This window comes from Xenopus laevis, chromosome 4L, assembly GCF_017654675.1.
Source record: "Xenopus laevis strain J_2021 chromosome 4L, Xenopus_laevis_v10.1, whole genome shotgun sequence".
In the NCBI taxonomy this organism is placed as follows: domain Eukaryota; kingdom Metazoa; phylum Chordata; class Amphibia; order Anura; family Pipidae; genus Xenopus; species Xenopus laevis.
Window position 1 is genome coordinate 152114239 of NC_054377.1, and position 24097 is coordinate 152138335.

At 42.0% G+C, this 24097-nt stretch overlaps 1 protein-coding gene across 11 annotated transcripts in view; it reads right to left on the bottom strand.

The window, feature by feature from the left end:
- Window positions 1-24097, bottom strand: part of cacna1d.L (calcium channel, voltage-dependent, L type, alpha 1D subunit L homeolog) — a 162318-nt gene that overhangs the window by 21384 nt on the left and 116837 nt on the right. For 5 of the 11 annotated variants that reach the window (XM_041590973.1, XM_041590972.1, XM_041590971.1 and 2 more), the window contains exons 31-41: window positions 17913-17945; window positions 14365-14403; window positions 13842-13970; window positions 13164-13229; window positions 11537-11628; window positions 11267-11426; window positions 10122-10249; window positions 9766-9862; window positions 8697-8799; window positions 7632-7733; window positions 4102-4232 (exon numbers count right to left, since the gene is read on the bottom strand). In XM_041590973.1, the coding sequence (XP_041446907.1) occupies window positions 4102-4232; window positions 7632-7733; window positions 8697-8799; window positions 9766-9862; window positions 10122-10249; window positions 11267-11426; window positions 11537-11628; window positions 13164-13229; window positions 13842-13970; window positions 14365-14403; window positions 17913-17945 (1080 nt within the window). The remainder of the gene's footprint in view (window positions 1-4101; window positions 4233-7631; window positions 7734-8696; window positions 8800-9765; window positions 9863-10121; window positions 10250-11266; window positions 11427-11536; window positions 11629-13163; window positions 13230-13841; window positions 13971-14364; window positions 14404-17912; window positions 17946-24097) is intronic. The other 6 variants (XM_041590979.1, XM_041590980.1, XM_041590978.1 and 3 more) reach the window with 3 other exon arrangements.

A 24097-nucleotide genomic window follows, 5' to 3' on the forward strand; every position in this document is an offset into this window, starting at 1 on the left:
CTCCACCCTGTGTACAGCTCCACCTAATTATAAGGCACACACATTATCCTCGGGCGTTGTTCCATCTGACTCAGGAGGAGTTTCAGCTCTGAAAATATATCACTGTCCCTGCGAGCAGCACATGAGTACCGAGTCTCACCTACCGGTCCCTGCCTTTTTGTTTTTTTGTCTAATTGTGCCCCTGAGGAAGGTCGAAACGCGTTGGGCTCACTGTTATATTATTTTTGTATATTTTTTTTGTATTTTCTTTACTTTTTTGTAATACATTTATCTATATTTTTTTTGGATTGGGTGTGCTATCCATTACTTTGAGTATTTATAGTCTTGTCTGGAGACCCTTATGGGGAGTCCCCTATGGATTAGCATGGTGCACCCCTCACTTTACTTTAATGGGTGTGGCCTTCTCTCTATATCTTGTTCACCTACTGGTCCCCACTCTGTGTCTCATAAACTGGCCCTGCCTGAAGCCCAGCAATTCCCCTCCCCCACGCAGGTAAATCCCTTCTGCTCACCAACACCTACATCTTATTTCTAATGATAAAACTGTTTTTGCCTTTTTATATTAAAGGGGTTGTTCACCTTTAAATTAACTGTTAGTATGATGTAGAGAGGGATATTCTGAGACAATTTGCAATTTGTTTTCATTTTTTTTATTTGTGTTTTTTGTGTTATTTAGCTTTTTATTCAGCAGCTCTCCAGTTTGTAATTTCAGCCATCTGGTTGCTGGGGTCCAAAGTATCCATCATAGTTAACAATTCCACTATCACCCCCTCTCCCCAGGCCCGGTGCCTTGGGGTTATCCTAGATTCTGCCCTGTCATTCACTCCTCATATCCAGTCACTTATTAAATCATGTCACTTCCACCTAAGGAACATATCCAAAATACCATCATTTATCACCCAAGATGCTGCCAAAATTCTTATTCACTCTCTCTCATCATATCACGTCTAGACTACTGTAACTCTCTTTTAATTGGCCTCCCCCTCCAGAGACTGTCACCTCTCCAGTCCATAATGAACACTGCTGCGAGGCTCATACACCTCAGCAACCGCTCCTCCTCTGCCTCGCCATTCTGTCAATCCCTGCACTGGCTTCCGCTACCTTTCAGAATCAAATTCAAATTAATGAAACTGACTTTCAAAGCACTTCATAACTCTGCCCCACCCTACATCTCTGAACTCATCTCTATATACTCACCCACTCGCTTACTACGCTCCTCTACTGACCTGCTACTCAACTCTTCTCTCATTACCTCCTCACATGCTCACATTCAAGACTTTGCAAGGGCTGCACCCCTCCTCTGGAACTCTCTCCCACGGTCTGTCCCACTTTCTCCCAACCTTTCTGCTTTCAAGAAATCTCTGAAAACGCACTTCTTTCGAGAAGCCTCCCCTCACTCCGCTTAACTACCAAACGCAACACCACATACAGTACCACATTTCTCACCCACTTAATTGGATCTTGCCCACTCCCACACCTTGTGTATTACTCCCTTCCCTTTAGAGTGTAAGCTCTTTTGCATAGGGCCTTCCTCACCTTTTTGTACCTGTATTGATTGTGATGTATGTAACTCCATATGTTCTATGTATAGAATTCATGTGATTTAGTTGTATAATCACATTTACTTTACAGTGCTACGCAATATGTTGGCGCTATATAAATACATGTTACTAATAATAGTAATAATAATAGAGGAGGCTGAAAAAAGGAGTCAAATAGTAGCTGGAGATGATAAAAGAAAGGGCCACACATTCTTTCTCCCAGAAACAAAAACACTCCAGCGCTAATATTCACATTTAGGGGGTTATTTATCAAAGTCCAAATTTATCTCAGTATTTTCTGCTACAAACTCCGATCAAATCCGCTCGGGTTTTTACGATTATTTTCCCGAAAATTTGCTTTGTGGTGAAAAAATCAGATTTTTTCGGATTTTTTCATCCGATTTTCCACCTGAAAACTCCCAACACAAAACCCAACAAACATCAAAAACTCATTGGGACTTCTCCCACTGACTTATATACAACCTCAACAGGTCTGAGACGCAGGATTTTCAGATTATGACTTTTCCATCCTCGGGGTTTAATAAATTCTGAAAAATTCGTGATTTTTTAAAAGTCTGATTTTATTAAACAAAATCACGAATTCTTCATGATTTTTGCATTCGGAGTTTAGTAAATAACCCCCTTAGATTTTGTTGTGTATCCAGGTAATTTGTCCTATGGGTCACAGATCCAGCTCCAGTCATTGGTCAAACAATTGGGGGTTCAATGCACCCCCCTACCATGAGAATTCAAAGTGGGATGAGGTCCATTTGTAAGTAAATCAGTAGCTCAGGTTTTAATAAAATAAAAATACTTTATTAGGACATACAAGAAGCCTAACGCCTTTCTTGACTGAATGGGCACTTACTCATACACCCCTTTAAAAGGATTGTACCAAGGGAGACCTACAGCCTATGAGGAAGGGCACGTTCAGGCACGAAACGCGTTAGGCTTCCTGTATGTCCTAATAACGTTTTTTTCAAGCACAGAGACATATACCACTACTTGTATGTTTACTTGTTTCTGCCATGAGGCAAACTGAGACACACCCCCAGGGTAAGTTTATAGGACATTCAGCTTAATATCCATTATCCAGAAATCCATTATACAGAAAGCTCCTATTTAAGGAAAGGCTGTCTCCCATAAACTCCATTTTATCCAAATAATTCAAATTTTTAAAAATTCCTTTTTCTGTGTAATAATAAAACAGTCGCTTGTACTTGATCCCAACTAAGATATAATTAATCCTTATTGGAAGCAAAACCAGCCTATTGGCTTTATTTAATGTTTATTTGATTTTCTAATAGACTTAAGGTATGAAGACCCAAATTACGGAAAGATACGTTATCTGGAAACCCCCAGGTTCCAAACATTCTGGATTACAGGTCCCATACCTGTATGTTACAGGCAATGCTCAGCATCTTTTCAGTTGGTCTTCATGTTTTGAATTATTTGCCTTCCTCTTCCACTTCTTTTCAGCTTTCAAATGTGGGTCACTGACCCCAGCAGCCAAAAACCTATTTCTCTGTGAGGCTATGATTTTATTGTTATTAAAACTTCTTATTAATTATATTTCTATTCAAGCCTCTATCCATCTGACAGCCTCTCATTCAAATCTTGGGTAGGGTCACTTGGACCCCAGTAACCAGATATCTGTTTAAATTCCAAACTGGAGAGCTGCTGAACAAAATGCTAAATTATTATAAAAAAAAAAAAATCGCAATAAAAAATGTAGACCAATTGCCAGAATATCTGCATCATACTACAGGTTCATTTAAAGGCAAACTACCTGTTTCAGAAATCAGTTGCTCTTTTAGCTTCAAGAGCACAATTGCCCTGGTCCGAGTGCTGGAATTAAGCTCTGGGAGATGGAATCGGATCTTCTGGCTCAGCAGAAATCCCTAAGGGGCCAATGGTTTTATAAGAGGGAAACCTGGAGGGTCAGACACAGATCTGGATATGGAACAGTCGGCTATTGGGAGCAGGTGTGTTAGGTAGTAGAGTAATGTTACTCTGGTACCTATAGTAAAGCTGATAGTTGCTCAGTGTTCTCACTTAGTATAATGAAACATTGTAATTTAGCTCCTTTGGGTTCAACCTGTTGGTGTAAATAAAACCTGCCCAACTCTACTGATCCAGAGGAAATAGCCCATCTGTCGTCTCAATTTGCCTCAGAGGGGGAAACAAATTCCTTCCTGACTCCAAGATACAATCAGAACAAAAGGCCAGACAATGAATCCACCCCTACGTATGTCTGGGGTAGGAACATAAGCAATACTGGGGCAAGTAAGAATAAAGTGTAAGTGGTATTGGGGGGTTCCAACTAGGGTCAAGTCAAGGGGAAGGTTATTGTATTATTTTCAGTTCTTGATGCTGGAAGGTTGTTCACCAAAATCAAAATAATGAAAGATTTATACCCACCATTTGTTACTTACCTGCACTGCCCTTGATTATCGGGTCACTCTGAGGACAGCTGAATAGGACAATTATGTGCCCAGATGTGGGAGGAGTCAAAGTGTATGGGTTAAAGAAATGTAGAACAAATGTAAAAGGCAATCACCTGTAACGCTACTGTGGTGTTCTTCCCTGGGTATTTGCCCACCAATCCTTGTTCTTTGCGCTTCTTGAATTTCCTAAAGTAGTCCTGTATCAGGAAGGTGGCATAGAACTTCCCCACGGTTACCTCATCATCTAAATGAACAGACAGATCTCTCCCAAGTCAGCAACATTCACCGGCAGCACCCTGATTACTTACAGTACAAAGAGAAGTCATGGAGGCACTTGCCTCTTACAAAAGGATTGGGGGAGAGACTAGCACAGGACACAGACAAGCAAGCAGTGTGGCCTCCGCAGTGGCTTCATCATCTCAGGTGGCATCTCTCAATATTGTGATGAAGGAACAGATAGCTATTGTCTAATGGAAATATTCAAAGTTTATTATTAGCAACCTTCTGTTCTCAGTGGCTTCTTGGCATTAGACCAGTGGGGCCTTCACTTTGGTTGAGTTTTTAGCAAGCTAGAGTTCTCATTGGCTTCTTGACTATAAACCAGTGGGGCTTTCACTTTGGGTGTTGAGTTTTTAGGATGCTTCAGTTCTGATTGGCTTCTTGACATTAGACTGGTTGGACCTTCAATTTGGGTGTTGAGTTTTTAGCAAGCTAGAGTTCTGATTGGCTTCTTGACATTAGACTGGTGGGGCTTTCACTTTGGGTGTTGAGTGTTTAGCAAGCTAGAGTTCTGATTGGCTTCTTGACATTAGACTGGTTGGACCCTCACTTTAGGTGTTGAGTTTTTAGCAAGTTAGAGTTCAGATTGGCTTCTTGACATCAGACTGGTAGGGCTTTCACTTTTGGAGTTGAATTTTTAGCAAACTAGGGTTCTGATTGGCTTCTATATCACACCAGCATTCTACAGTTTTAAGATTTGTATTGGTTAGACATTAAACCAGGGAGTTCTGATTGGTTTGTAGACATTAGACTGGTGTGGACTTAATTTTGGAATATGAGTTTTAGGAAGCTTAGATTGGCTGCTAGACCACACCAGTGTGTATTTTATTCTAGTATTGGATGTTGGCTGGATATTAGGCCAGGGTATCTTCCATTTTGGTATTTGAATTGTAGGAAGTGTGTCCTTCAGTTTGGAAATAGCAAGCTAGAATTCTGATTGGCTTCTTGACATTAGACTAGTGGGGCCTTCATTTGGTTTAATTTTTAGAAAGCTAGAGTTCTGGTTGGCTTCTTAACATTGGACTGGTGGGACTTTCACTTTGGGTGTTAAATATTTAGCAAGCTGGAGTTCTGATTGACTTCTTAATATTATGATGGGGATTTCACTTTGGGTGTTGAGTTTTTAGCAAGCTAGAGTTCTGATTGGCTTCTTGATATTATGGTGGGGATTTCACTTTGGGTGTTGAGTTTTTAGCAAGCTAGAGTTCTGATTGGCTTCTTGACATCAGACTGGCGGGGCTTTCACTTTTGGAGTTGAGTTTTTAGAAAACTAGAGTTCTGATTGGCTTCTAGATCACACCAGTGTGCCTTTCATTCTTGCATTCTACAGTTTTAAGATTTGGATTGGCTAGACTTTAAACCAGGGAGATTTGATTGGTTTGTAGACATTAGACTGGTGTGGGCTTTATTATAGTATTTGAGTTTTAGGAAGCTTAGATTGGCTGCTAGACCACACAGTGTGTATTTCATTCTAGTATTGGAGGTTGGCTGGATATTAGGCCAGGGTATCTTCTATTTTGGTATTTTAATTGTAGGAAGTGTGTCTTCCAGTTAGGAGGTCTGATTGGTTTCTGTTTAGGAACTTGCCTATTTTTAGTAACTCAAACTGACAGAACAACATAGTTGAGTAAGATAAGTAAAGGCCGGATCTGCTGGAGCAGGGACCTGGTTACGATGCGGGAAACTATTCTGGTAGACTTTACAAATGGGGCAAGAGATTCCAGAGAATTCCTGGTTTCATACATGCAACTGAATGGCTACATAGAAAGTTATTATACAAGGCATGCATCTATAATCATCATTGAACAAATGGAGGGGAATCGAGCTGGCGAGAGGCAACACTAATTCCATGCCACCACCCTAAAACAGAATTGCTTCAGAATATTCGCAGGAGAATTAAAAGGAAACAGAAGCTGCAGAGAAAAGCTCGAGCACATAGGTTACATGAACAAGTAGTGCCATGCAAGCGTTCAACGTGTACGACAACTACAAAAAAAATAGACACAAAACCACTGTTTTAAATGTGCAGTATCTTAGGTTATTTTGTCCTTTCTATTTTGGTCTTCCAACTTCTAGGAACCTTTGCTATGAGCAGCCCGGCTGTCCCAAAGCCGGTAGATATTGGCTAACTCTATGTATAGCTGCCCATTGGGTCATGCTGAAATATGGCAGCCAGCATGCTCTCCCCTAAAGAGACGGAGAATGTCACCTTCATAGCGCTCAGCCTCCGTCAGCTCTTGGACTGGGTTCCACAAGATGCCTCCACACCTGAATGATCCTTAAAGCTGTTTCCAAGACTATAAAAAGTAGAGTAAGCTACAAAGTCCAGGTTACCATCATGCACCTACTGATATGAATGATGAAATAAATGGATTCTGCACCTTTAAAACGCTAGACAGTTATTAGAGAGCAGTTATTAAGTGCACATTGTAAACACAAACACACACACATATACTGAAGCACATGTAACACACAATTATCCAGTGGTCTGTGTCTATAGGGAACCACTGAGATCCCACACATAATGCTCTACTTGGTGTTGGCAGTTCTGCTTTGGAGCTGGTTATATCAGTACTTAGATGAGCAGTAGCGGTAAGTTTCAATGGCGGCACACACCATATACCGTGGTGCAGTCAAACTTTCGTCCGGGTACCTATTTCACCCATATTCCCCTAATCCGTGGCAGGTGACCCAAGTGAAAAACACTGGCATAATAATAGTTAATAATAAACATTTTAAGAGCCTTAGTAAACATGAAGTTTCATATTGGTGCTCAATGCCAGTCAGTGGCTGCAAAAGCCACCAAGATATGAACTAGACAAAGCCAGTGGAAATATGTTGGTCTGCTTCTATCCAGAATATAAAGGGATCCAGTGGCCCTAATAGTATCTCTAATAATAATAATAATTATCTCTAATAATAATAATATTATTATTATATCAGTATATCCAAAATTCTTCCCTTGCATAGAGATAACTTGCTCTGTATCTGTCAGTCAAAACATGTCCCATTCCTTATTTACCTTCTTCAAACACCTGAATACATTGTCAGGAATGGAGTAGTTAATGCACAGAAGTGTTACATTAGTAATGAAAGTGACTTGTAGTATTGTTAGAAGATAAAGCCAGACTTTTGGGGCCGTTGTATAAAGACTATCCCTCCTGAGACAGAATGAGCCCCACTTGCAGTGATGGGTTAATCCAGTGATGTTGATGTTAATGTCGGGGGACACTGGAAGCCCCAGAAGCCTTTGTTATTGGCACGGAACAATAGAAGTGGGTGTTTGTGTGCAATGAGTGTGCCTTTGCCTACTCCCGTGACGCAGTGTGTGGGAAACATGACGGCGAGGGGTTAATTCACTAACCGCCTGCAGGAGGGACAACTTGGTCCAAAAGCTTCATACTCGTCTTCTTCCAGATCTTCTTAATCACAGCCCGGAGCTCCTCATTGGCCTGCTCCAGGTTGCCTGGGGAACAGGATAACGTTATTTTACAACAAGATGCATCAGCTACAGATGGAGCAGACTTTGCCAAGACAGCGCGTGGCACTGCAGGATACAATGGGCCTCATTTATCAATACTGGGCAACCAATCACTGATTAGCTTTTTAAAGCCAGCTGCAATTACAAAAATGAATGCAAGAACTGGATTGGTTGCCATGGGTTACTGCACATGGGCAAATTTGCCCAGTGTTGATAAATGACCCCCAATGTGTCACGGCATTCACTTCAGAGTTAAATGATCAGATAATGAAATGGAAGAAGGTAAGGAGAGTTGAATAAGCAGATAATGTTGGCGCCATCTGTGTCATTCTCTGCCAGAATAGCTGCAAATGGGCTAATGATTGTTATTTGTGACTGATGATCTCCTACATGTCACAAAGGGAACCAGGCCTGACATCTGAAATGATAGGGAAAGTTTCTCCCCCAGGGTTATAAGCCCACTACATACACAGCCCCCCTAGAGGCCGGGTCCTACAACTAAGCTTAATTGGGCTCCAGTTTTGAAACAATGGGGGTCGTTGATAAACACTGGGCAGTGACCCGTAGCAACCAATCAGTGATTAGCTTTTTTTAGCCAGCTGCAGGGTGAGCACTCAAAGCAATCATCTGATTGGTTGCCATAGGTTACTGCCAAGTTGCCCAGTGTTTATAAATGACCCCCAATATCTAATGGAGTGTCATGTTCTATTATGGGCAAACAAACCCCTAGACCACCCAAAGCCCCACCCATTCCAAGCCCTTGAATCTGGGCCAACGCATTTATCCCTGACTGGGCTCCTCCCCTTGGTGTTGGGCCTAAACCATCAGTTTATTATATGGACAGACCAGTTCTAATCCAGAGTCCCCCAAACTGAGCAATGACATAAAGCAATATATATATTGTAATAAACATAAAAACTCAGCAGGACACATGACTCTGAGTCTCACCTTCGGTTTTGATCTTCAGGGCGGTTCTGACCAAAGCAAAGAGAGTAGCGTTGAACATCACTGTGCCGTCGCTATTCAGAGGCATGTTCATAGCAACCAGGCGCTAAATACAATACAAACAGTGAGGCTACAACTGTCCTCCACACTAGCGTCATATTATATATATAAATATATACGGTTTATTCTCCCTTAGACAGTAAGACACAGTGTCATACACTAAACACCAGCATTATAGTTGTATCGTATTGCTCCCAGAAATGTCACTGGTGTAACCTGCAAACAAAATATAGACTGATAATAATGATCATTCTCTACTCTGGCAACACTATGGCAGCTCCTATACAAAGAGTTGGGTTTTATCCCATACATATAGATGGAAATGCTTAAAGGAGAAAGAAAGCTACCAAAGCAGTTTATTGCCATTAGATTATAATAGTGCAAGCTATACCTCTATATTTATTCTGCAGAATGCTTTAACATACCTGAGTAATCAGCTTTAGAAGCTCTCTTTGTTTTTTTAGGATAGCAGCTGCCATATTAGCTTGGTGTGACATCACTTCCTGCCTCAGTCTCTCCCTACTCACTCATAGCTCTGGGCACAGATTACAGCAGGGAGGTGGAGAGGAGCAAACTGAGCATGCTCAAGCCCTAGCCCTGGAGGTTTGAGCTGAAAACAGGAAGTCTGATACAGAAGCCCATGAGTACACAATAGAAGGAAAGAAATGTGCTGTTTCTTTTGACAGAGGACTCAGAGCAGCATTACTTTGAGGGGTTACTGGTGTATTTATATAGAACTTTCTGATAAAGCTCACTTACCTTTAGCCTTCTCCTTCTCCTTATTTATTCAAATCAGTGCATGGTTGCTAGGGTAATTTGGACTCTAGCAACCAGACAACTGAAATTGCAAACTGGAGAGATGCTGAATAAAAAGCTAAATAACCAAAAAACCACAAATAATAACAAATGAAAACCAACTGCAAATTGTCTCAGAATATCCCTCTCTACATCATACTAACAGTTAATTTAAAGGGGAACAGTCCCTTTAAAGGAATATAAAGAAAACACTTACCTTACATGCCACTCTGTGGGGACATAATTTGCCGAACCCTAATGGAGGCTGAATGCGCCTTAGTAAAGTGACCACATCAAGGTGTTTTATCCGCCCCCTAAATACAAAACATTGTTACTGTAATCAGTTTCTATTTAGGCTGCACTCAGTGTATGACATGACATTTGGGGGACAAGGAGCACCTATGTAAGTAGGGTCAGGCTGACCCCAATACCCTCTCGCTGTCATATTAATTACCCACTTCTCACAAGTCAACTGAGAGATAAGACATTTAAGGAGAATAACATTAATGGATAACATTGTGTTTAGGGAAGGCTTAGTATCACTATAAGAATATTCAGGGCAACGTTACTCACTTGGCTTCCGGGTCGTACTCCGACCAAATCCTTTTAAACTCGTCCAAGTGATGGGGCCCCAGTATCGACCAATCCCGTGTCAGGTAATCAAAGTTGTCCATAATAACCGCAACAAAAAGGTTGATGATCTGGAATGAAACACAAACCACCGAGATTCACATCAGATCAGGAACAACAGACACGGAAAGTTTTGTGATATTAATCTTAGTTTTTACTGTTTGTAACTTTCACACATTTTCTCTCAGTTAGGGACCTTAATATTGAAAATAAGATACTTAGATGATTAGATAGATAGATATATAGATGATAGATAGATAGATAGATAGATAGATAGATAGATAGATGATAGATAGATAGATAGATGATAGATAGATAGATAGATGATAGATAGATAGATAGATAATAGATAGATAGATGATAGATAGATAGATAGACAGACAGACAGATAGAGAGAGATATATAGATAGAAAGAAAGACAGAAACTTAGATGATAGATAGATAGATAGATAATAGATAGATGATAGATAGATAAATAGATAGATAGATAGATAGATAGATAGATAGATAGATGATAGATAGATAGATAAATAGATAGATAGATAGATGATAGATAGATAGATAGATAGATAGATAGATGATAGACAGATAGATGATAGATAGATAGATAGATAAATAGATAGATAGATAGATGATAGATAGATAGATAATTAGATGGATAGTTGACAGATGATATAGATAACAGACAGAAGTAGAGAGAACGATGATGAGATAGATAGATGACAGATAGATTCAGAGATAGATGACAGATAGATAGTAAAAAGCTACTGCAATATATATATATATATATATATATATATATATATATATATATATATATATATATATATATATATATATATATATATATATATATTTTAGCCCTGTAATCAGTTGATTTCTGACTACTGAGGTCACAGACCCTAGTAACTTGATGGTGTCAAGTTTTCCTTTGAAGAAAGACCAAGTGCAAGGAAATTGAATTTACTTTCATATACAAAATATGCAAAGTTAGTTTAAAACTGAACGAGGCATTCATTTGATATTTTTCCAAGGTAAGTATGAGGTGAATATAATTCTCTTCCCCCGTTCGCTGACAGTGGACTCACCAGGAAGGCGCAGAGCATGTAGAATGTGATGAAATAGGGAATCGCAAAGTAACTGCCGCACGTGTTCTCCTCGCCCGGGTTATAGTCGGAATCGGAGTCACAGAGTTTCCCGGGCAAACACGCCAACATGATGTCCTGCCAGGCCTCCCCCGTCGCACACCTGCCCACAAACAGGCACAACTGCATTTACTGGCTGACATGGGGCACATGTGTATTTGGGGGGGACAGTACTTTTCTGGGGGGTGACTATTCCTGATGTTTCATTGGTACCTGAATAAAAGTAAAACTGCCTGAAAGAAAGTCTGGAAGTTGTTGTTCCTGTTGATTTGGGTGTTGTCCCGCATTGCGATCTTTCCAAAAACCTGAAAAATAGAGAATGGCTGTGGCTGTGGCCCACCGGCACTGACAGACAGACAGACAGACAGACTGACAGACAGAAAGAGAGACAGACATACAGACTGACAGACAGACTGACAGAAAGAGAGACAGACAGACTGACATACAGAAAGAGAGACAGACATACAGACTGACAGACAGACTGACAGAAAGAGAGACAGACAGACAAACAGACAGACTGACAGACAGACTGACAGACAGACTGACAGAAAGAGAGACAGACAGACAGACAGACATACAGACTGACAGACAGACTGACAGACAGACTGACAGAAAGAGAGACAGACAGACTGACATACAGAAAGAGAGACAGACAGACAGACATACAGACTGACAGACAGACTGACAGACAGACTGACAGAAAGAGAGACAGACAGACAGACAGACATACAGACTGACAGACAGACTGACAGACAGACTGACAGAAAGAGAGACAGACAGACAGACTGACATACAGAAAGAGAGACAGACAGACAGACATACAGACTGACAGACAGACTGACAGAAAGAGAGACAGACAGACAGACAGACTGACAGGCAGACAGAGAGACAGACATACAGACAGACAGACTGACAGACAGACATACAGACTGACAGGCAGACAGACAGAGAGACAGACACACAGACAGACAGACTGACAGACAGACTGACAGAGAGACAGACAGACAGACATACAGACTGACAGACACATACCTCCCAACATTTTGGAAGTACAAAGAGGGACAAAAAATTTTTTGGCAATTAGTGCAGTGAACCACGCCCCTTTCTGTTACCATGTTAATTTTACAAAATTTGGCAGGTTATGAAAGTTTGAAAATATTTCTCGTTATGTAAACTGTGTTTAGCTCTCTGCCAAAAGCCAATTAAGTCAGAAACTTTGTTTCTTTTTCTGGCTGTTCAGTGCAGAGAAAAGAGGGACTTTCCAGTACAAATGAGGGACTGCGGGTTGAGCTGTCAAAAGAGGGACTGTCCCTCCAAAAAAGGGACAGTTGGGAGGTATGCAGACAGACTGACAGACAGAGAGACAGACAGACTGACAGACTGACTAAAGGTGGCCATAGACTCCAAGATCCACTCGTTTGGCGACATCGCCAAACGAGCGGATCTTTCCCCGATATGCCACTAAACAGCATGGCTATATCAGGGGTAATTCGAATGTTCGGCCGTATGGCCGAACGATCGAATTACGATGCACCAAGCGGCTCCGACGGGTCGGTCGGGTAAAAATCAAACCTTCCCGATCGATATCGTGGCCAGATATCGATCGGGAAGACCCGTCGGAAGCCCCCATACACGGGCAGATAAGCTGTCAAATTGGTCCAAACGACCGATATCGGCAGCTTTATCTGCCCGTGTATGGCCACCTTAACAGACAGACAGACTGACAGACAGACTGACAGAACGACAGACAGACTGAGGCAGCTGAGAGTTAACTATTGCTGCACCACAGATGGGCAAGTGCCTGTTCTACAGAGAATCCGCTGCACCAGGAATGAGTTACCTGCATGCCGATCACTGCGTAGATAAAGAAGAGCATTGCGATGAGTAATGCGACGTATGGCAGCGCCTGCGGGACAGAAACAGCAGATTAGAGGGGGGAAAGGAATTGGGGAGACATATTTACTACTGGGAGGACTTTAGCATATTCTATATCTGTAACCCCAGGGATAATACAGGAATACTCCTTTTTTTACTCTCTGTGTTACCCTAATACCCAGTGTAGCTGTCAGTATACTCAGGACTAGTTCCCTAGTATATTTATATATATATATTAACCAATAAGGTTGGGCAGTATAGGAAAGGAAGGGTGCAGGGAGTACTATGTATTCCACTAGGGTGGGGGAGGGGCTGCGTATGCCAATACTGTATGTGAGACCTATGGAATAGATGTGACTGCATTATGTATGGGGTATAATGTAATTATAAGGCCCTTTCACTGGAACTTTACTGTAATTGGCTCATTAGCTGTGAAGTGGGCAGGGCTACACAAGACAACAGCCAATAGTAGCAGTAGGATGCTCACAGGGCAAGAGCACGTAGCCAATCACAGCATGAGAATCTTTACAGGGTTAATGACTGCTGAGTCACCAATTAGCTGCCATTAGCAAACAAGGCAGGTTTCTATAGTTAGTTATTAAAGGGCAAGTTAACACAAATGTCAAAATAAGAATTGAAGAACCTGAAATGACTTTATGAAGGTCCATAACAAGGTCCGGATCCCTTCGCCCCGACTCAGCAATTTGACCAATCGCATCACGCGGAACAGTCGGAAAAATGTGATGGAGATCCTGGCGCTGTCTTCCGAGCTCTGCAATGTATGGGGCAAATTCAAGGCAAATGGTGGGGGGGAAATCGCTGCAGCAATAATGGGTTAATTACTGGGGCCAAAGAATGAAGATTAACCCCTTGTACCCCCAAAACACACTGCAAACCCCCAGCCCAGTAATGGTGAAGCACAGGCACATGCACATCCAACTCATTATCTCAGGGATGTCAAACTCGCAGCCTTCACACCGACTTGAACTACAACTCCCAGCAGCCCCAGGATGGGACACAGAGTCGTGAAGTTGCAAGTTTGCCATCTCTGCCCTACTTTGTCACTCTGGCACTGCAGAACCGACTCAGTACTAAAGTAGGAATGATTTCGGAAAATGACCCCCAAAAAGAGGTTAAAGAGTTGAGGGGTGCTGGGCTAATCTTACCGCTGGATCCCCAGTCGGGGACAGTTCAGTTGGCTCTACCTTTAAGAAATAAAGGGAAAACAGCAAATATTTACATGATGTTCATTGCCAACACCACAACCATATCTGCCCGCGTGGAGTTATAGTTTCTTAATGGATTCCCTGCCCCCGACTCCTATTCTTGGTCACGGAAAATGTAACAATATCACTTGCCCTATTTGATACATTTCTCTATTTCAATTCATTTCTAGGGAACTGTTCCCAGTGTCGGACCGGGACACCAGGGACCCACCGAAAAAGCTTAGACCAGGGGCCCACGCTAATTACTATTTTCTTCCTCTCCTCACTCAACCTTGATTCTCCTGTCTCTTTTCTTTACACACTATAATTTATTATTCCACCTATTTAGCCACTTTGTTCTCATAGAAATAGGGAATGACCATGAAATAGGCCAAATGTTTAGCAGCATGAGGGCCCACTGGCACCTGGGCCCACCGGGAGTTTTCCTGGTATCCCTGTGGGCCAATCCAACAATGACTGTTCCTGCTGAATTGTGCTTAGTACAGGGAATACCTATGCTGCCATAGTTTTATGGGATCTCTCTGTACAGACTATGAGCAAACTTAGGGGCTGTTCCTGCTGAATTGTGCTTAGTACAGAGGAATACCTATGCTGCCATAGTTTTATGGGATCTCTCTGTACAGACTATGAGCAAACTTAGGGGACTGTTCCTGCTGAATTGTGCTTAGTACAGGGAATACCTATGCTGTCATAGTTTTATGGGATCTCTCTGTACAGACTATGAGCAAACTTAGGGACTGTTCCTGCTGAATTGTGCTTAGTACAGGGAATACCTATGCTGCCATAGTTTTATGGGATCTCTCTGTACAGACTATGAGCAAACTTAGGGGACTGTTCCTGCTGAATTGTGCTTAGTACAGGGAATACCTATGCTGTCATAGTTTTATGGGATCTCTCTGTACAGACTATGAGCAAACTTAGGGACTGTTCCTGCTGAATTGTGCTTAGTACAGGGAATACCTATGCTGCCATAGTTTTATGGGATCTCTCTGTACAGACTATGAGCAAACTTAGGGACTGTTCCTGCTGAATTGTGCTTAGTACAGGGAATACCTATGCTGCCATAGTTTTATGGGATCTCTCTGTACAGACTATGAGCAAACTTAGGGACTGTTCCTGCTGAATTGTGCTTAGTACAGGGAATACCTATGCTGCCATAGTTTTATGGGATCTCTCTGTACAGACTATGAGCAAACTTAGGGGACTGTTCCTGCTGAATTGTGCTTAGTACAGGGAATACCTATGCTGTCATAGTTTTATGGGATCTCTCTGTACAGACTATGAGCAAACTTAGGGACTGTTCCTGCTGAATTGTGCTTAGTACAGGGAATACCTATGCTGCCATAGTTTTATGGGATCTCTCTGTACAGACTATGAGCAAACTTAGGGACTGTTCCTGCTGAATTGTGCTTAGTACAGGGAATACCTATGCTGCCATAGTTTTATGGGATCTCTCTGTACAGACTATGAGCAAACTTAGGGACTGTTCCTGCTGAATTGTGCTTAGTACAGGGGAATACCTATGCTGAATCATTAAAAAACATATTTCCTGCTGATTATAAAACAATATCAGTTCCTGAAAGTCCAACAAGGGAGTGGCCTCATGCACATTGGCGTTTGGTTGCTGCAGTCTTTCAGAAAATCGCATGCAACTTGAGCGTCAGCCGCACGATGGTATCGCATATAATTCTCATGCAACTGTCTCATTCCTTATTTTTTAAAAGACATTTTCCAGCAGATTTGACCGGCTGCATGGAAATCAGTTTGCGCATTGAGCTGCCTTGGATCAATGTTGCTACATGCTGCAACTGCCGGCAACCAGAACCATGCGATCCCCACCCCCTATGGAAATGCATCAGCAGGAATGGAGCAACCAGACAGTCCTGAAACCAAAGAACGCCAATATGCATACGGACTTAAACTAATGGAGAAGGAGCTGCTGGACATGAAAGGGTTTATTTATCAAAGTATAAAGTCACCGGCTCTTTGTAACCCCCCTAAAGAGAGAGATGAGCAAAGTCTGGACCACAAATAGGGGCTTCAAACTGTCAACTGGAGAGCTGCTGAATAAAAAGCTAAATAACTCAAAAACCACAAATAATAATAAATGAAAACCAATTACAAATTGTCTCAGAATATCCCTCTCTACATCGTACAAATTTAAAGGTGAACAGTCCCTTTACAATTTGGGGCAGATTTACGAACGTTTGAAAAATAATTTTCTGAATTTGAACCTTTTATTTTCCCATTGACATCATGAAAAAAAAAATAACTGCACAATGTATTTTTATTCAGGTTATTCTGGCAAGAACCCAATATATTGTGCCCCCACAGATGACTTTCCCATAGATGCCCATTGTAAGGACCGTGATTCCTGAGAGAAAATTTATCAGCAATTTTTATATTTTAATGCAATATTGGAAAACGACGTTTTGTTATTGGAATATAATGGATGAAACCACCTTAAAGCAGGTGAAAAAATTGAAAAACCAAAGAATTTGTTGTTAAATTGCATAAAGATCGTATGAACGGTCAGTAAAGAAATTTACAAAAAAGTTAGTAAATCTGCCAGTTAGAATAAGACTGATAATCATTTAAAGGGATACTGTCATGGGAAAAATGTTTTTTTCAAAATGAATCAGTTAATAGTGCTGCTCCAGCAGAATTCTGCACTGAAATCCATTTCTCAAAAGAGCAAACAGATTTTTTTATATTCAATTTTGAAATCTGACATGGGGCTAGACATATTGTCAATTTCCCAGCTGCCCCAAGTCATGTGACTTGTGCTCTGATAAACTTCAGTCACTCTTTAATGCTGTACTGCAAGTTGGAGTGATATCACCCCCCTCCCTCCCCCTCCCCCCAGAAGCCAAACAACAGAACAATGGGAAGGTAACCAGATAGCAGCTCCCTAACACAAGATAACAACTGCCTGGTAGATCTAAGAACAACACTCAATAGTAAAATCCAGGTCCCACTGAGACACATTCAGTTACATTAAGAAGGAAAAACAGCAGCCTGCCAGAAAGCATTTCTCACCTAAAGTGCAGGCACAAGTCACATGAGCAGGGGCAGCTGTGAAACTGACAAAATGTCTAGCCCCATGTCAGATTTCAAAATTGAATATAAAAAAATCTGTTTGCTCTTTTGAGAAATGGATTTCAGTGCAGAATTCTGCTGGAGCAGCACTATTAATTGATGTGTTTAAAAAAAAAACGTTTTCTCATGACAGTATAAAGTGTAAAAATAACACATTTAGTCATTTAGTACATGGCAAGTTTGGTAAATGACAGAATTTCCCATGAATTTAGAGTAGAAAGTTGCTCAGAGCAAACGGCAGAATTTCCCAAAGGTGAATATTTGTATAAAAAAAAGAAAGGAAATTACGCCTAAGAAATGCAAATTCTGAGTAAATCAGCAAAATCTTTAGTATTTTGCTGGGATGAAAATTAGAATGAGGAGAGGCAATGGACTCAGTCACATCTTACCGTTGGTGGCCCAGTTGGGTCAATTTCTGGTGCCTTGGCAAAAAAAAAATTACAGTGTTTTTTTAATTTCAAAGAAAAAGATTTAAATTGCATTTTAAATAAAGAAAAACTGAAATCAGTTAATTTGCCCTGCGGGGAGGAAAAGCTTAAGGAATAAAAGCCATTTATTGGAGCCTGTTCTATTGGAGGATTAGGTGTCATGTGATTGATATAATGTAACAAAAGAGGAAGTTATTAATTTAGCAGCTGCTAATCGCTCAGAATGGGAAGTTCATGTAATTAAGGGACAAACCCAATTAAGTGAGTGTATAGAGAGCACCGAGAGCTTCCCCAGGGTGGATCAGACAAGGTTCTGCCTCCAACATAAAAGCTGCACTGATAATGGGCTCCACTAATTAACAGAGCCAGGCTGAACGGCGCCAATTAGTCGAGTTCATGACCCGGAACTGGGTCTTCATTCAACTAAAAATAAACCAGATAGAGACACAGAACATGAATCCGGAACCATCTGAAGTCCGAAGCACGTGGCCGAGATCTCATTTACTAATAGTGGGACAGTCAATGACACTTTTCTACTTGTTTCCTACCATGTGACTGAAGTCTGGTGACTCTCTGTAATTTGGGGTACAGATTGAGGTGCGGGGTATAGAGTAGAGTAGGACGTTTTCAGCACGATCCGACGCGCTGCGACAAAGCGTCAGTGTCAAATCGCATGTGACGGAAATAAGGAAAGAGATTGAAATGTCGGATCGTTGATCTGACGCGACACGACTGTCGGATGCAGACGCAGCGCGCAGCATCTGAATCAGACAGTAGTGTTGCGTCGGATCAACGCTGCGACTTCATCTGACAATGCATTCACTTACCTTATTTCCGTCGCATGCGATTTGACGCTGGCGTTTTGTCGCACGTTGGATCGCGCCGAAAACATCCGTGTATTCCAACCCTAAGGGCTTTTACACACGGGCGGTTTTTCCTGCGCTCCCCTGCATTAAGCTTTCTTCCATTCAGCCGCAGGGGAGCGCAGGAGTAGTCGCATTCAATTATTGTGAAGGGGGCTGTACTTACACAGACGCATGTATGCGTCGAACTCAGGTGAAATGCAACATGCTGCGTCCCAACCTGCATTCGTTGCATACATGCGTCTGTGTGAGTACAGCCCCCTTCACAATAATTGTCCCCTGCGGCTGAACAGAAGAAAACGCAACGCAGGGGAGCGCAGGAAAAACCGCGCTTGTGGAAGCGCCCTTATGTGCAGTCGTGCATCTAAATGAATTGCTAATTAGCCATGCAGGCTGTGGATTTCATATGTGTTCTGTTTGTGGTGAGGTGGCAACCCTAGCCTGAATTTGTCGACTCTCTAAAGCTCGGGGTACAGATTGAGGCGTGGGGTACAATGTGCTCCCAGACCCCAGATGAACAAGTGCAATCGGTGCTCAAAAATGTATTTTATCCTTCTGCAAAAAACATGGTGGATAGTGGTCGCTTTTTCTGGAACTTTGCACCCAGTCTTGTAACTGCCCCCTAATAAGCCCCCCAAGCCAATATCTTAGCCAATACAGGTATAAGAACCGTTATCTGGAAACCCATCCAGAAAGCTTTGATTTACAGAATGGCCATCTCCCATAGACTCAGTTTTATCCAAATAATCCACATTTGTAAAAATAATTTCCTTTTTTTCTATAATAACAAAAAGTCGCTTGTACTTGATCCCAACTAAGATATAATTAATCCTTATTGGAAGCAAAACCAGTCTATTGTCTTTATTTAATGTTTACATGATTTTCTAGTAGACTTAAGGTATGAAGATTAGGGATGCACCGAATCCAGGATTCGGTTCGGGATTCGGCCAGGATTCTGCCTTTTTCAGCAGGATTCGGCCGAATCCTTCTGCCCGGCCGAACGGAAGCCGCATCCTAATTTGCATATGCAAATTATGGGCGGAGAGGAAAAATGGGTGACTTTTTGTCACAAAACAAGGAAGTAAAAATGTTTTCCACTTCCCACCCCTAATTTGCATATACAAATTAGGATTCGGATTCAGTTCGGTATTCGGCCAAATCCTTCGTGAAGGATTCGTGGGTTCAGCCTAATCCAAAATAGTTCAATGCATTCAGTAGTTTGTGGAACAAATCCAGGGCAGCAACTTGTCTGCAAAGTTCTTTATTGGGAAACTGAGTTACACAACATGTTTCGGCCCTACGCCCTTTATCAAGTGCACACAACCGAAACATGTTGTGTAACTCAGTTTCCCAATAAAGAACTTTGCAGACAAGTTGCTGCCCTGGATTTGTTCCACAAACTACTGAATGCATTGAACTATTGGGTATTACACACAGAATACCTGTGGAAGAAGCCAACAACGAAATTTGGTGAGCTTGCTCTGAATATTATATTTGTAATCCAAAATAGTGGATTCGGTGCATCCCTAATGAAGATCCAAATTAAAGAAAGATCTGTTATCTGGAAAACCCCAGGTCCCAAGCAACCCGGATAACAGGTCTCATATATGAATCTATCTATTAGCTACGCTTCATTATAGGCGAGAGGCTTTCTCCCAGTGGCTCCTGGGATGGGCAGGGAAGCTTCTCATTGGACAGGCTGCCTGCATACTAAATGAACCCAGAGCACCCAGAGAGCAGCTCCACAGTGATAAAAAGTTACCTATGTATTTAGTCAATTTAGGACCCCTTTAAAAATCAGAAAGCAACTGCTCAGCTCACCTTTAACTTCCCCGGGAGACCCCCCCCCCCGTCAGGGCTTATCAGAATAATCTTCTGATTTTCATTTCAATCTGAATTTCATTATATTTGGGATATATTTAGCTAAGTCTAATGACATGTTTACCCGTCGCCTGTCAGTTTGGTGTTTAGACTGCAGAATTAACTGTCACTCCGGCTCTCAATGTCTAATCACTTGTCTCACACCCAGACTGGCAGTTAGATTTATATATATATATATATATATACTGTATATGCACATTACTGATCCAGGGACCGCTCCAAGAAGAGTTTGGATGTAAATGTTCCACCTTCTAAACAGAAAGAACCTGTGGACACACTGTCTCTCGCATGATGTTGCTGAACTGCAAGTATAGCTGGTCCAACAACATAACCGCGCCATAGAGAGCAGAGCTTGGGTCGGCACATGACTGTTTGGGTCAAAACTGCCAGTCTGGGATTCAGAGTTCTGATATGTTCTGTTATGAGCCCCAAAAGTGCCAGTCCCATGCCAATCTAAAGGGGGGAACCCTAGAGCCCTTTCCTTTCCTCTCAGTATAGTAGGCTGCACCCCCATTCTGCACCCTCAGAGCTAACATAATGACAATGTTTCCTATGTAACCCTCTTAGCACAGGCCTATGGGGATGTACTTTGTTGCCATGGCTACTACAGGGGGTTCAATCGATATAAACGAGGGGCTCGCTGACTGGCACTAAACATAAACTTACTACTGAAATACACCTCTAAATTGTCCCTATTCACAGAGGACAGCGCTTTTTGGGGCTTGGTTCAAAATTGGATTGTTGTTTTTTGTTCATTCCTGCTGGTTCAGATAAATTTCGTGTACAATTAACGTGAATAAGAGAAGAATTGCCTCAAACACTCACACAGCAGAATATTTGTGCAGAGAGAAATATTGGGGTGATGTTAGTTCTGCATTGGGGGTGTGAGGATAAAACAGAATTCTGGGTGAGAAAGACAGTGAGGTGCTACAAGCTTTGGAATCGACAGTCACCTTGTAGGAGCTAATTAACCCGTACAGGTAGTGGATCTATTATCCGGAAACCCATTATCCAGAGAGCTCTATAATGCAGCAATGCCACTTCCCAACGGTTGCTTCTCCCGTTTACTATAACCAGTAATACCAATAGAACTGGTGCTGCACATGTTTTACCCAAAAATGCTCTGGTGTTTCTTTCTAGGCTACAAAGCATTCAGTTTTGGGGCATTTCTCTGCCGGCTGAAATCCTCCTGTGGTGCCAATAACATTAATATCCCCCTCATTAGGCACCAGCGTTCCGGATAACAGATCCCATACCCATAGCAAGTATTCTTAGGAGTAGGGATGCACTGAATCCAGGATTCAGTTCGGGATTCGGCCTTTTCAGCAGGATTTGGATTCCGCCGAATCCTTCTGCCCGGCCGAACTGAATCCAAATCCTAATTTACATATGCAAATTAGGGAGGGAGATCGCATGACTTTTTGTCACAAAACAAGGAAGAATCCCTTTCCATCCCTAATTTGCATACGCAAATTAGGGTTCGGATTCAGTTCGGTATTCGGCCGAATCTTTCGCAAAAGATTCGGGGGTTTTGGCTGAATCCAAAATAGTAGATTCAGTGCATCCCTACTTAGGAGACACAGACCTTCCCTGGTCTCTAATAATAGAATAATGAAATAGAATGAGTGGGGCGTGTTCCTGTGAGTGATTGGCAGTTAGAATGGCCAGCAGGAGGCGCTGTTACATTGGCACACAGTGTTACTGGATATACTTGCCTGCAGAAATTTCTAGAAATAAAATAAACATGGAGACTGGTTAGTGGCTGCGCCCGGAACAAGACAAAGTGCGTGGCAATATATTTATATATATGGACTCCTTCAGTCTGGGGGGCAGAGAGTATTAAAGGGGTGGTTCACTTTAAGTATGGCTAATTCTAAACATCTTTACAATTGGTCTGCATTGTTTATTTTTTATAGTTTTTGAATTATTTCCATTTTTCTTCTCACTCTTTCCAGCTTTCAAAGGGGGGTCACTGACCCCATCTAAAAAACAAATGCTCTGTAAGGCTACAAATGTATTGTTATTGTTACTTTTTATTCCTCATCTTTCTATTCAGGCCTCTCCTATTCATATTCCAGTCTCTTATTCAAATCAGTGCATGGTTGCTAGGGGAATTTGGAGCCTAGCAACCGGATGGCTGAAATTGCAAACTGGAGAGCTGCTGAATAAAAAGCTAAATAAGCCAAAAACTACAAATAATAAAAAAAATGAAAACCAATTGCAAATTGTCTCAGAATATCCCTCTCTACATCATACTAACAGTTAATTTAAAGGTGAACAACCACTTTAAAGGTAAACTACCATTTCAGGGCTTTGTGTTTTCTATTTGGCAATGTACTGCTCCAGTCCAAGATGCACAGCCCAAAACTACCCATGCCTTGCAGAGATCATATGGGGTTAAACCCCTCCATTAAAAGCCCCTCCTAACAAGTACACTGGGAGTTATAGTGCAACATTATGAGTTGTGGATTTCCCCTCCCCCAGCTGTATCTCTAAAGCCCAAGCAGCAATAATGTGTAAGTGCAAGAGGGGTCCCGCCAGACTGTCTCAATAACTAATGTAAAAAGCTTCTTAATAAGATTAAACCTGGGCCTGGGATATCAAGTCCTAATACACAAACCAGAACTGACACCAGAACATTCATCTGACAAATGGGAACATTACAAGTCAAATGGGAAACATTGTGACATCCTGGAGAAATACATTGTATCTGTTAAACAATCAAACACATTCAATAAGGAAAGAAATAGAAAGAAACATTTAGGGGAGGAGTCAAACATAGATCTGGGGGGGGTTAAGCGTTAGAGAAACAGAGATAATGGAGTTAAAATATCTTTAGGGATGGAGTTGAAGAACAGGGAATCCATGGTGGAGTCTTAGAGCTGAGACTTGGGGTGGAGCCTTAGAGCTGAGACTTGGGGTGGAGCCTTAGAGCTGAGACTTGGGGTGGAGCCTTAGAACTGAGACTTGTGGTGGAGCCTTAGAACTGAGACCTAGGGTGGAGCCTTAGAGCTGAGACTTGAGGTGGAGCCTTAGAACTGAGACTTGTGGTGGAGCCTTAGAACTGAGACCTAGGGTGGAGCCTTAGAGCTGAGACTTGGGGTGGAGCCTTAGAACTGAGACTTGTGGTGGAGCCTTAGAACTGAGACCTAGGGTGGAGCCTTAGAGCTGAGACTTGAGGTGGAGCCTTAGAGCTGAGACTTGGGGTGGAGCCTTAGAACTGAGACTTGTGGTGGAGCCTTAGAGCTGAGACTTGGGGTGGAGACTTAGAGCTGAGACTTGGGGTGGAGCCTTAGAGCTGAGACTTGGGGAGGAGCTTTAGAACTGAGACTTGTGGTGGAGCCTTAGAGCTGAGACTTGGGGTGGAGCCTTAGAGCTGAGACTTGGGGAGGAGCTTTAGAA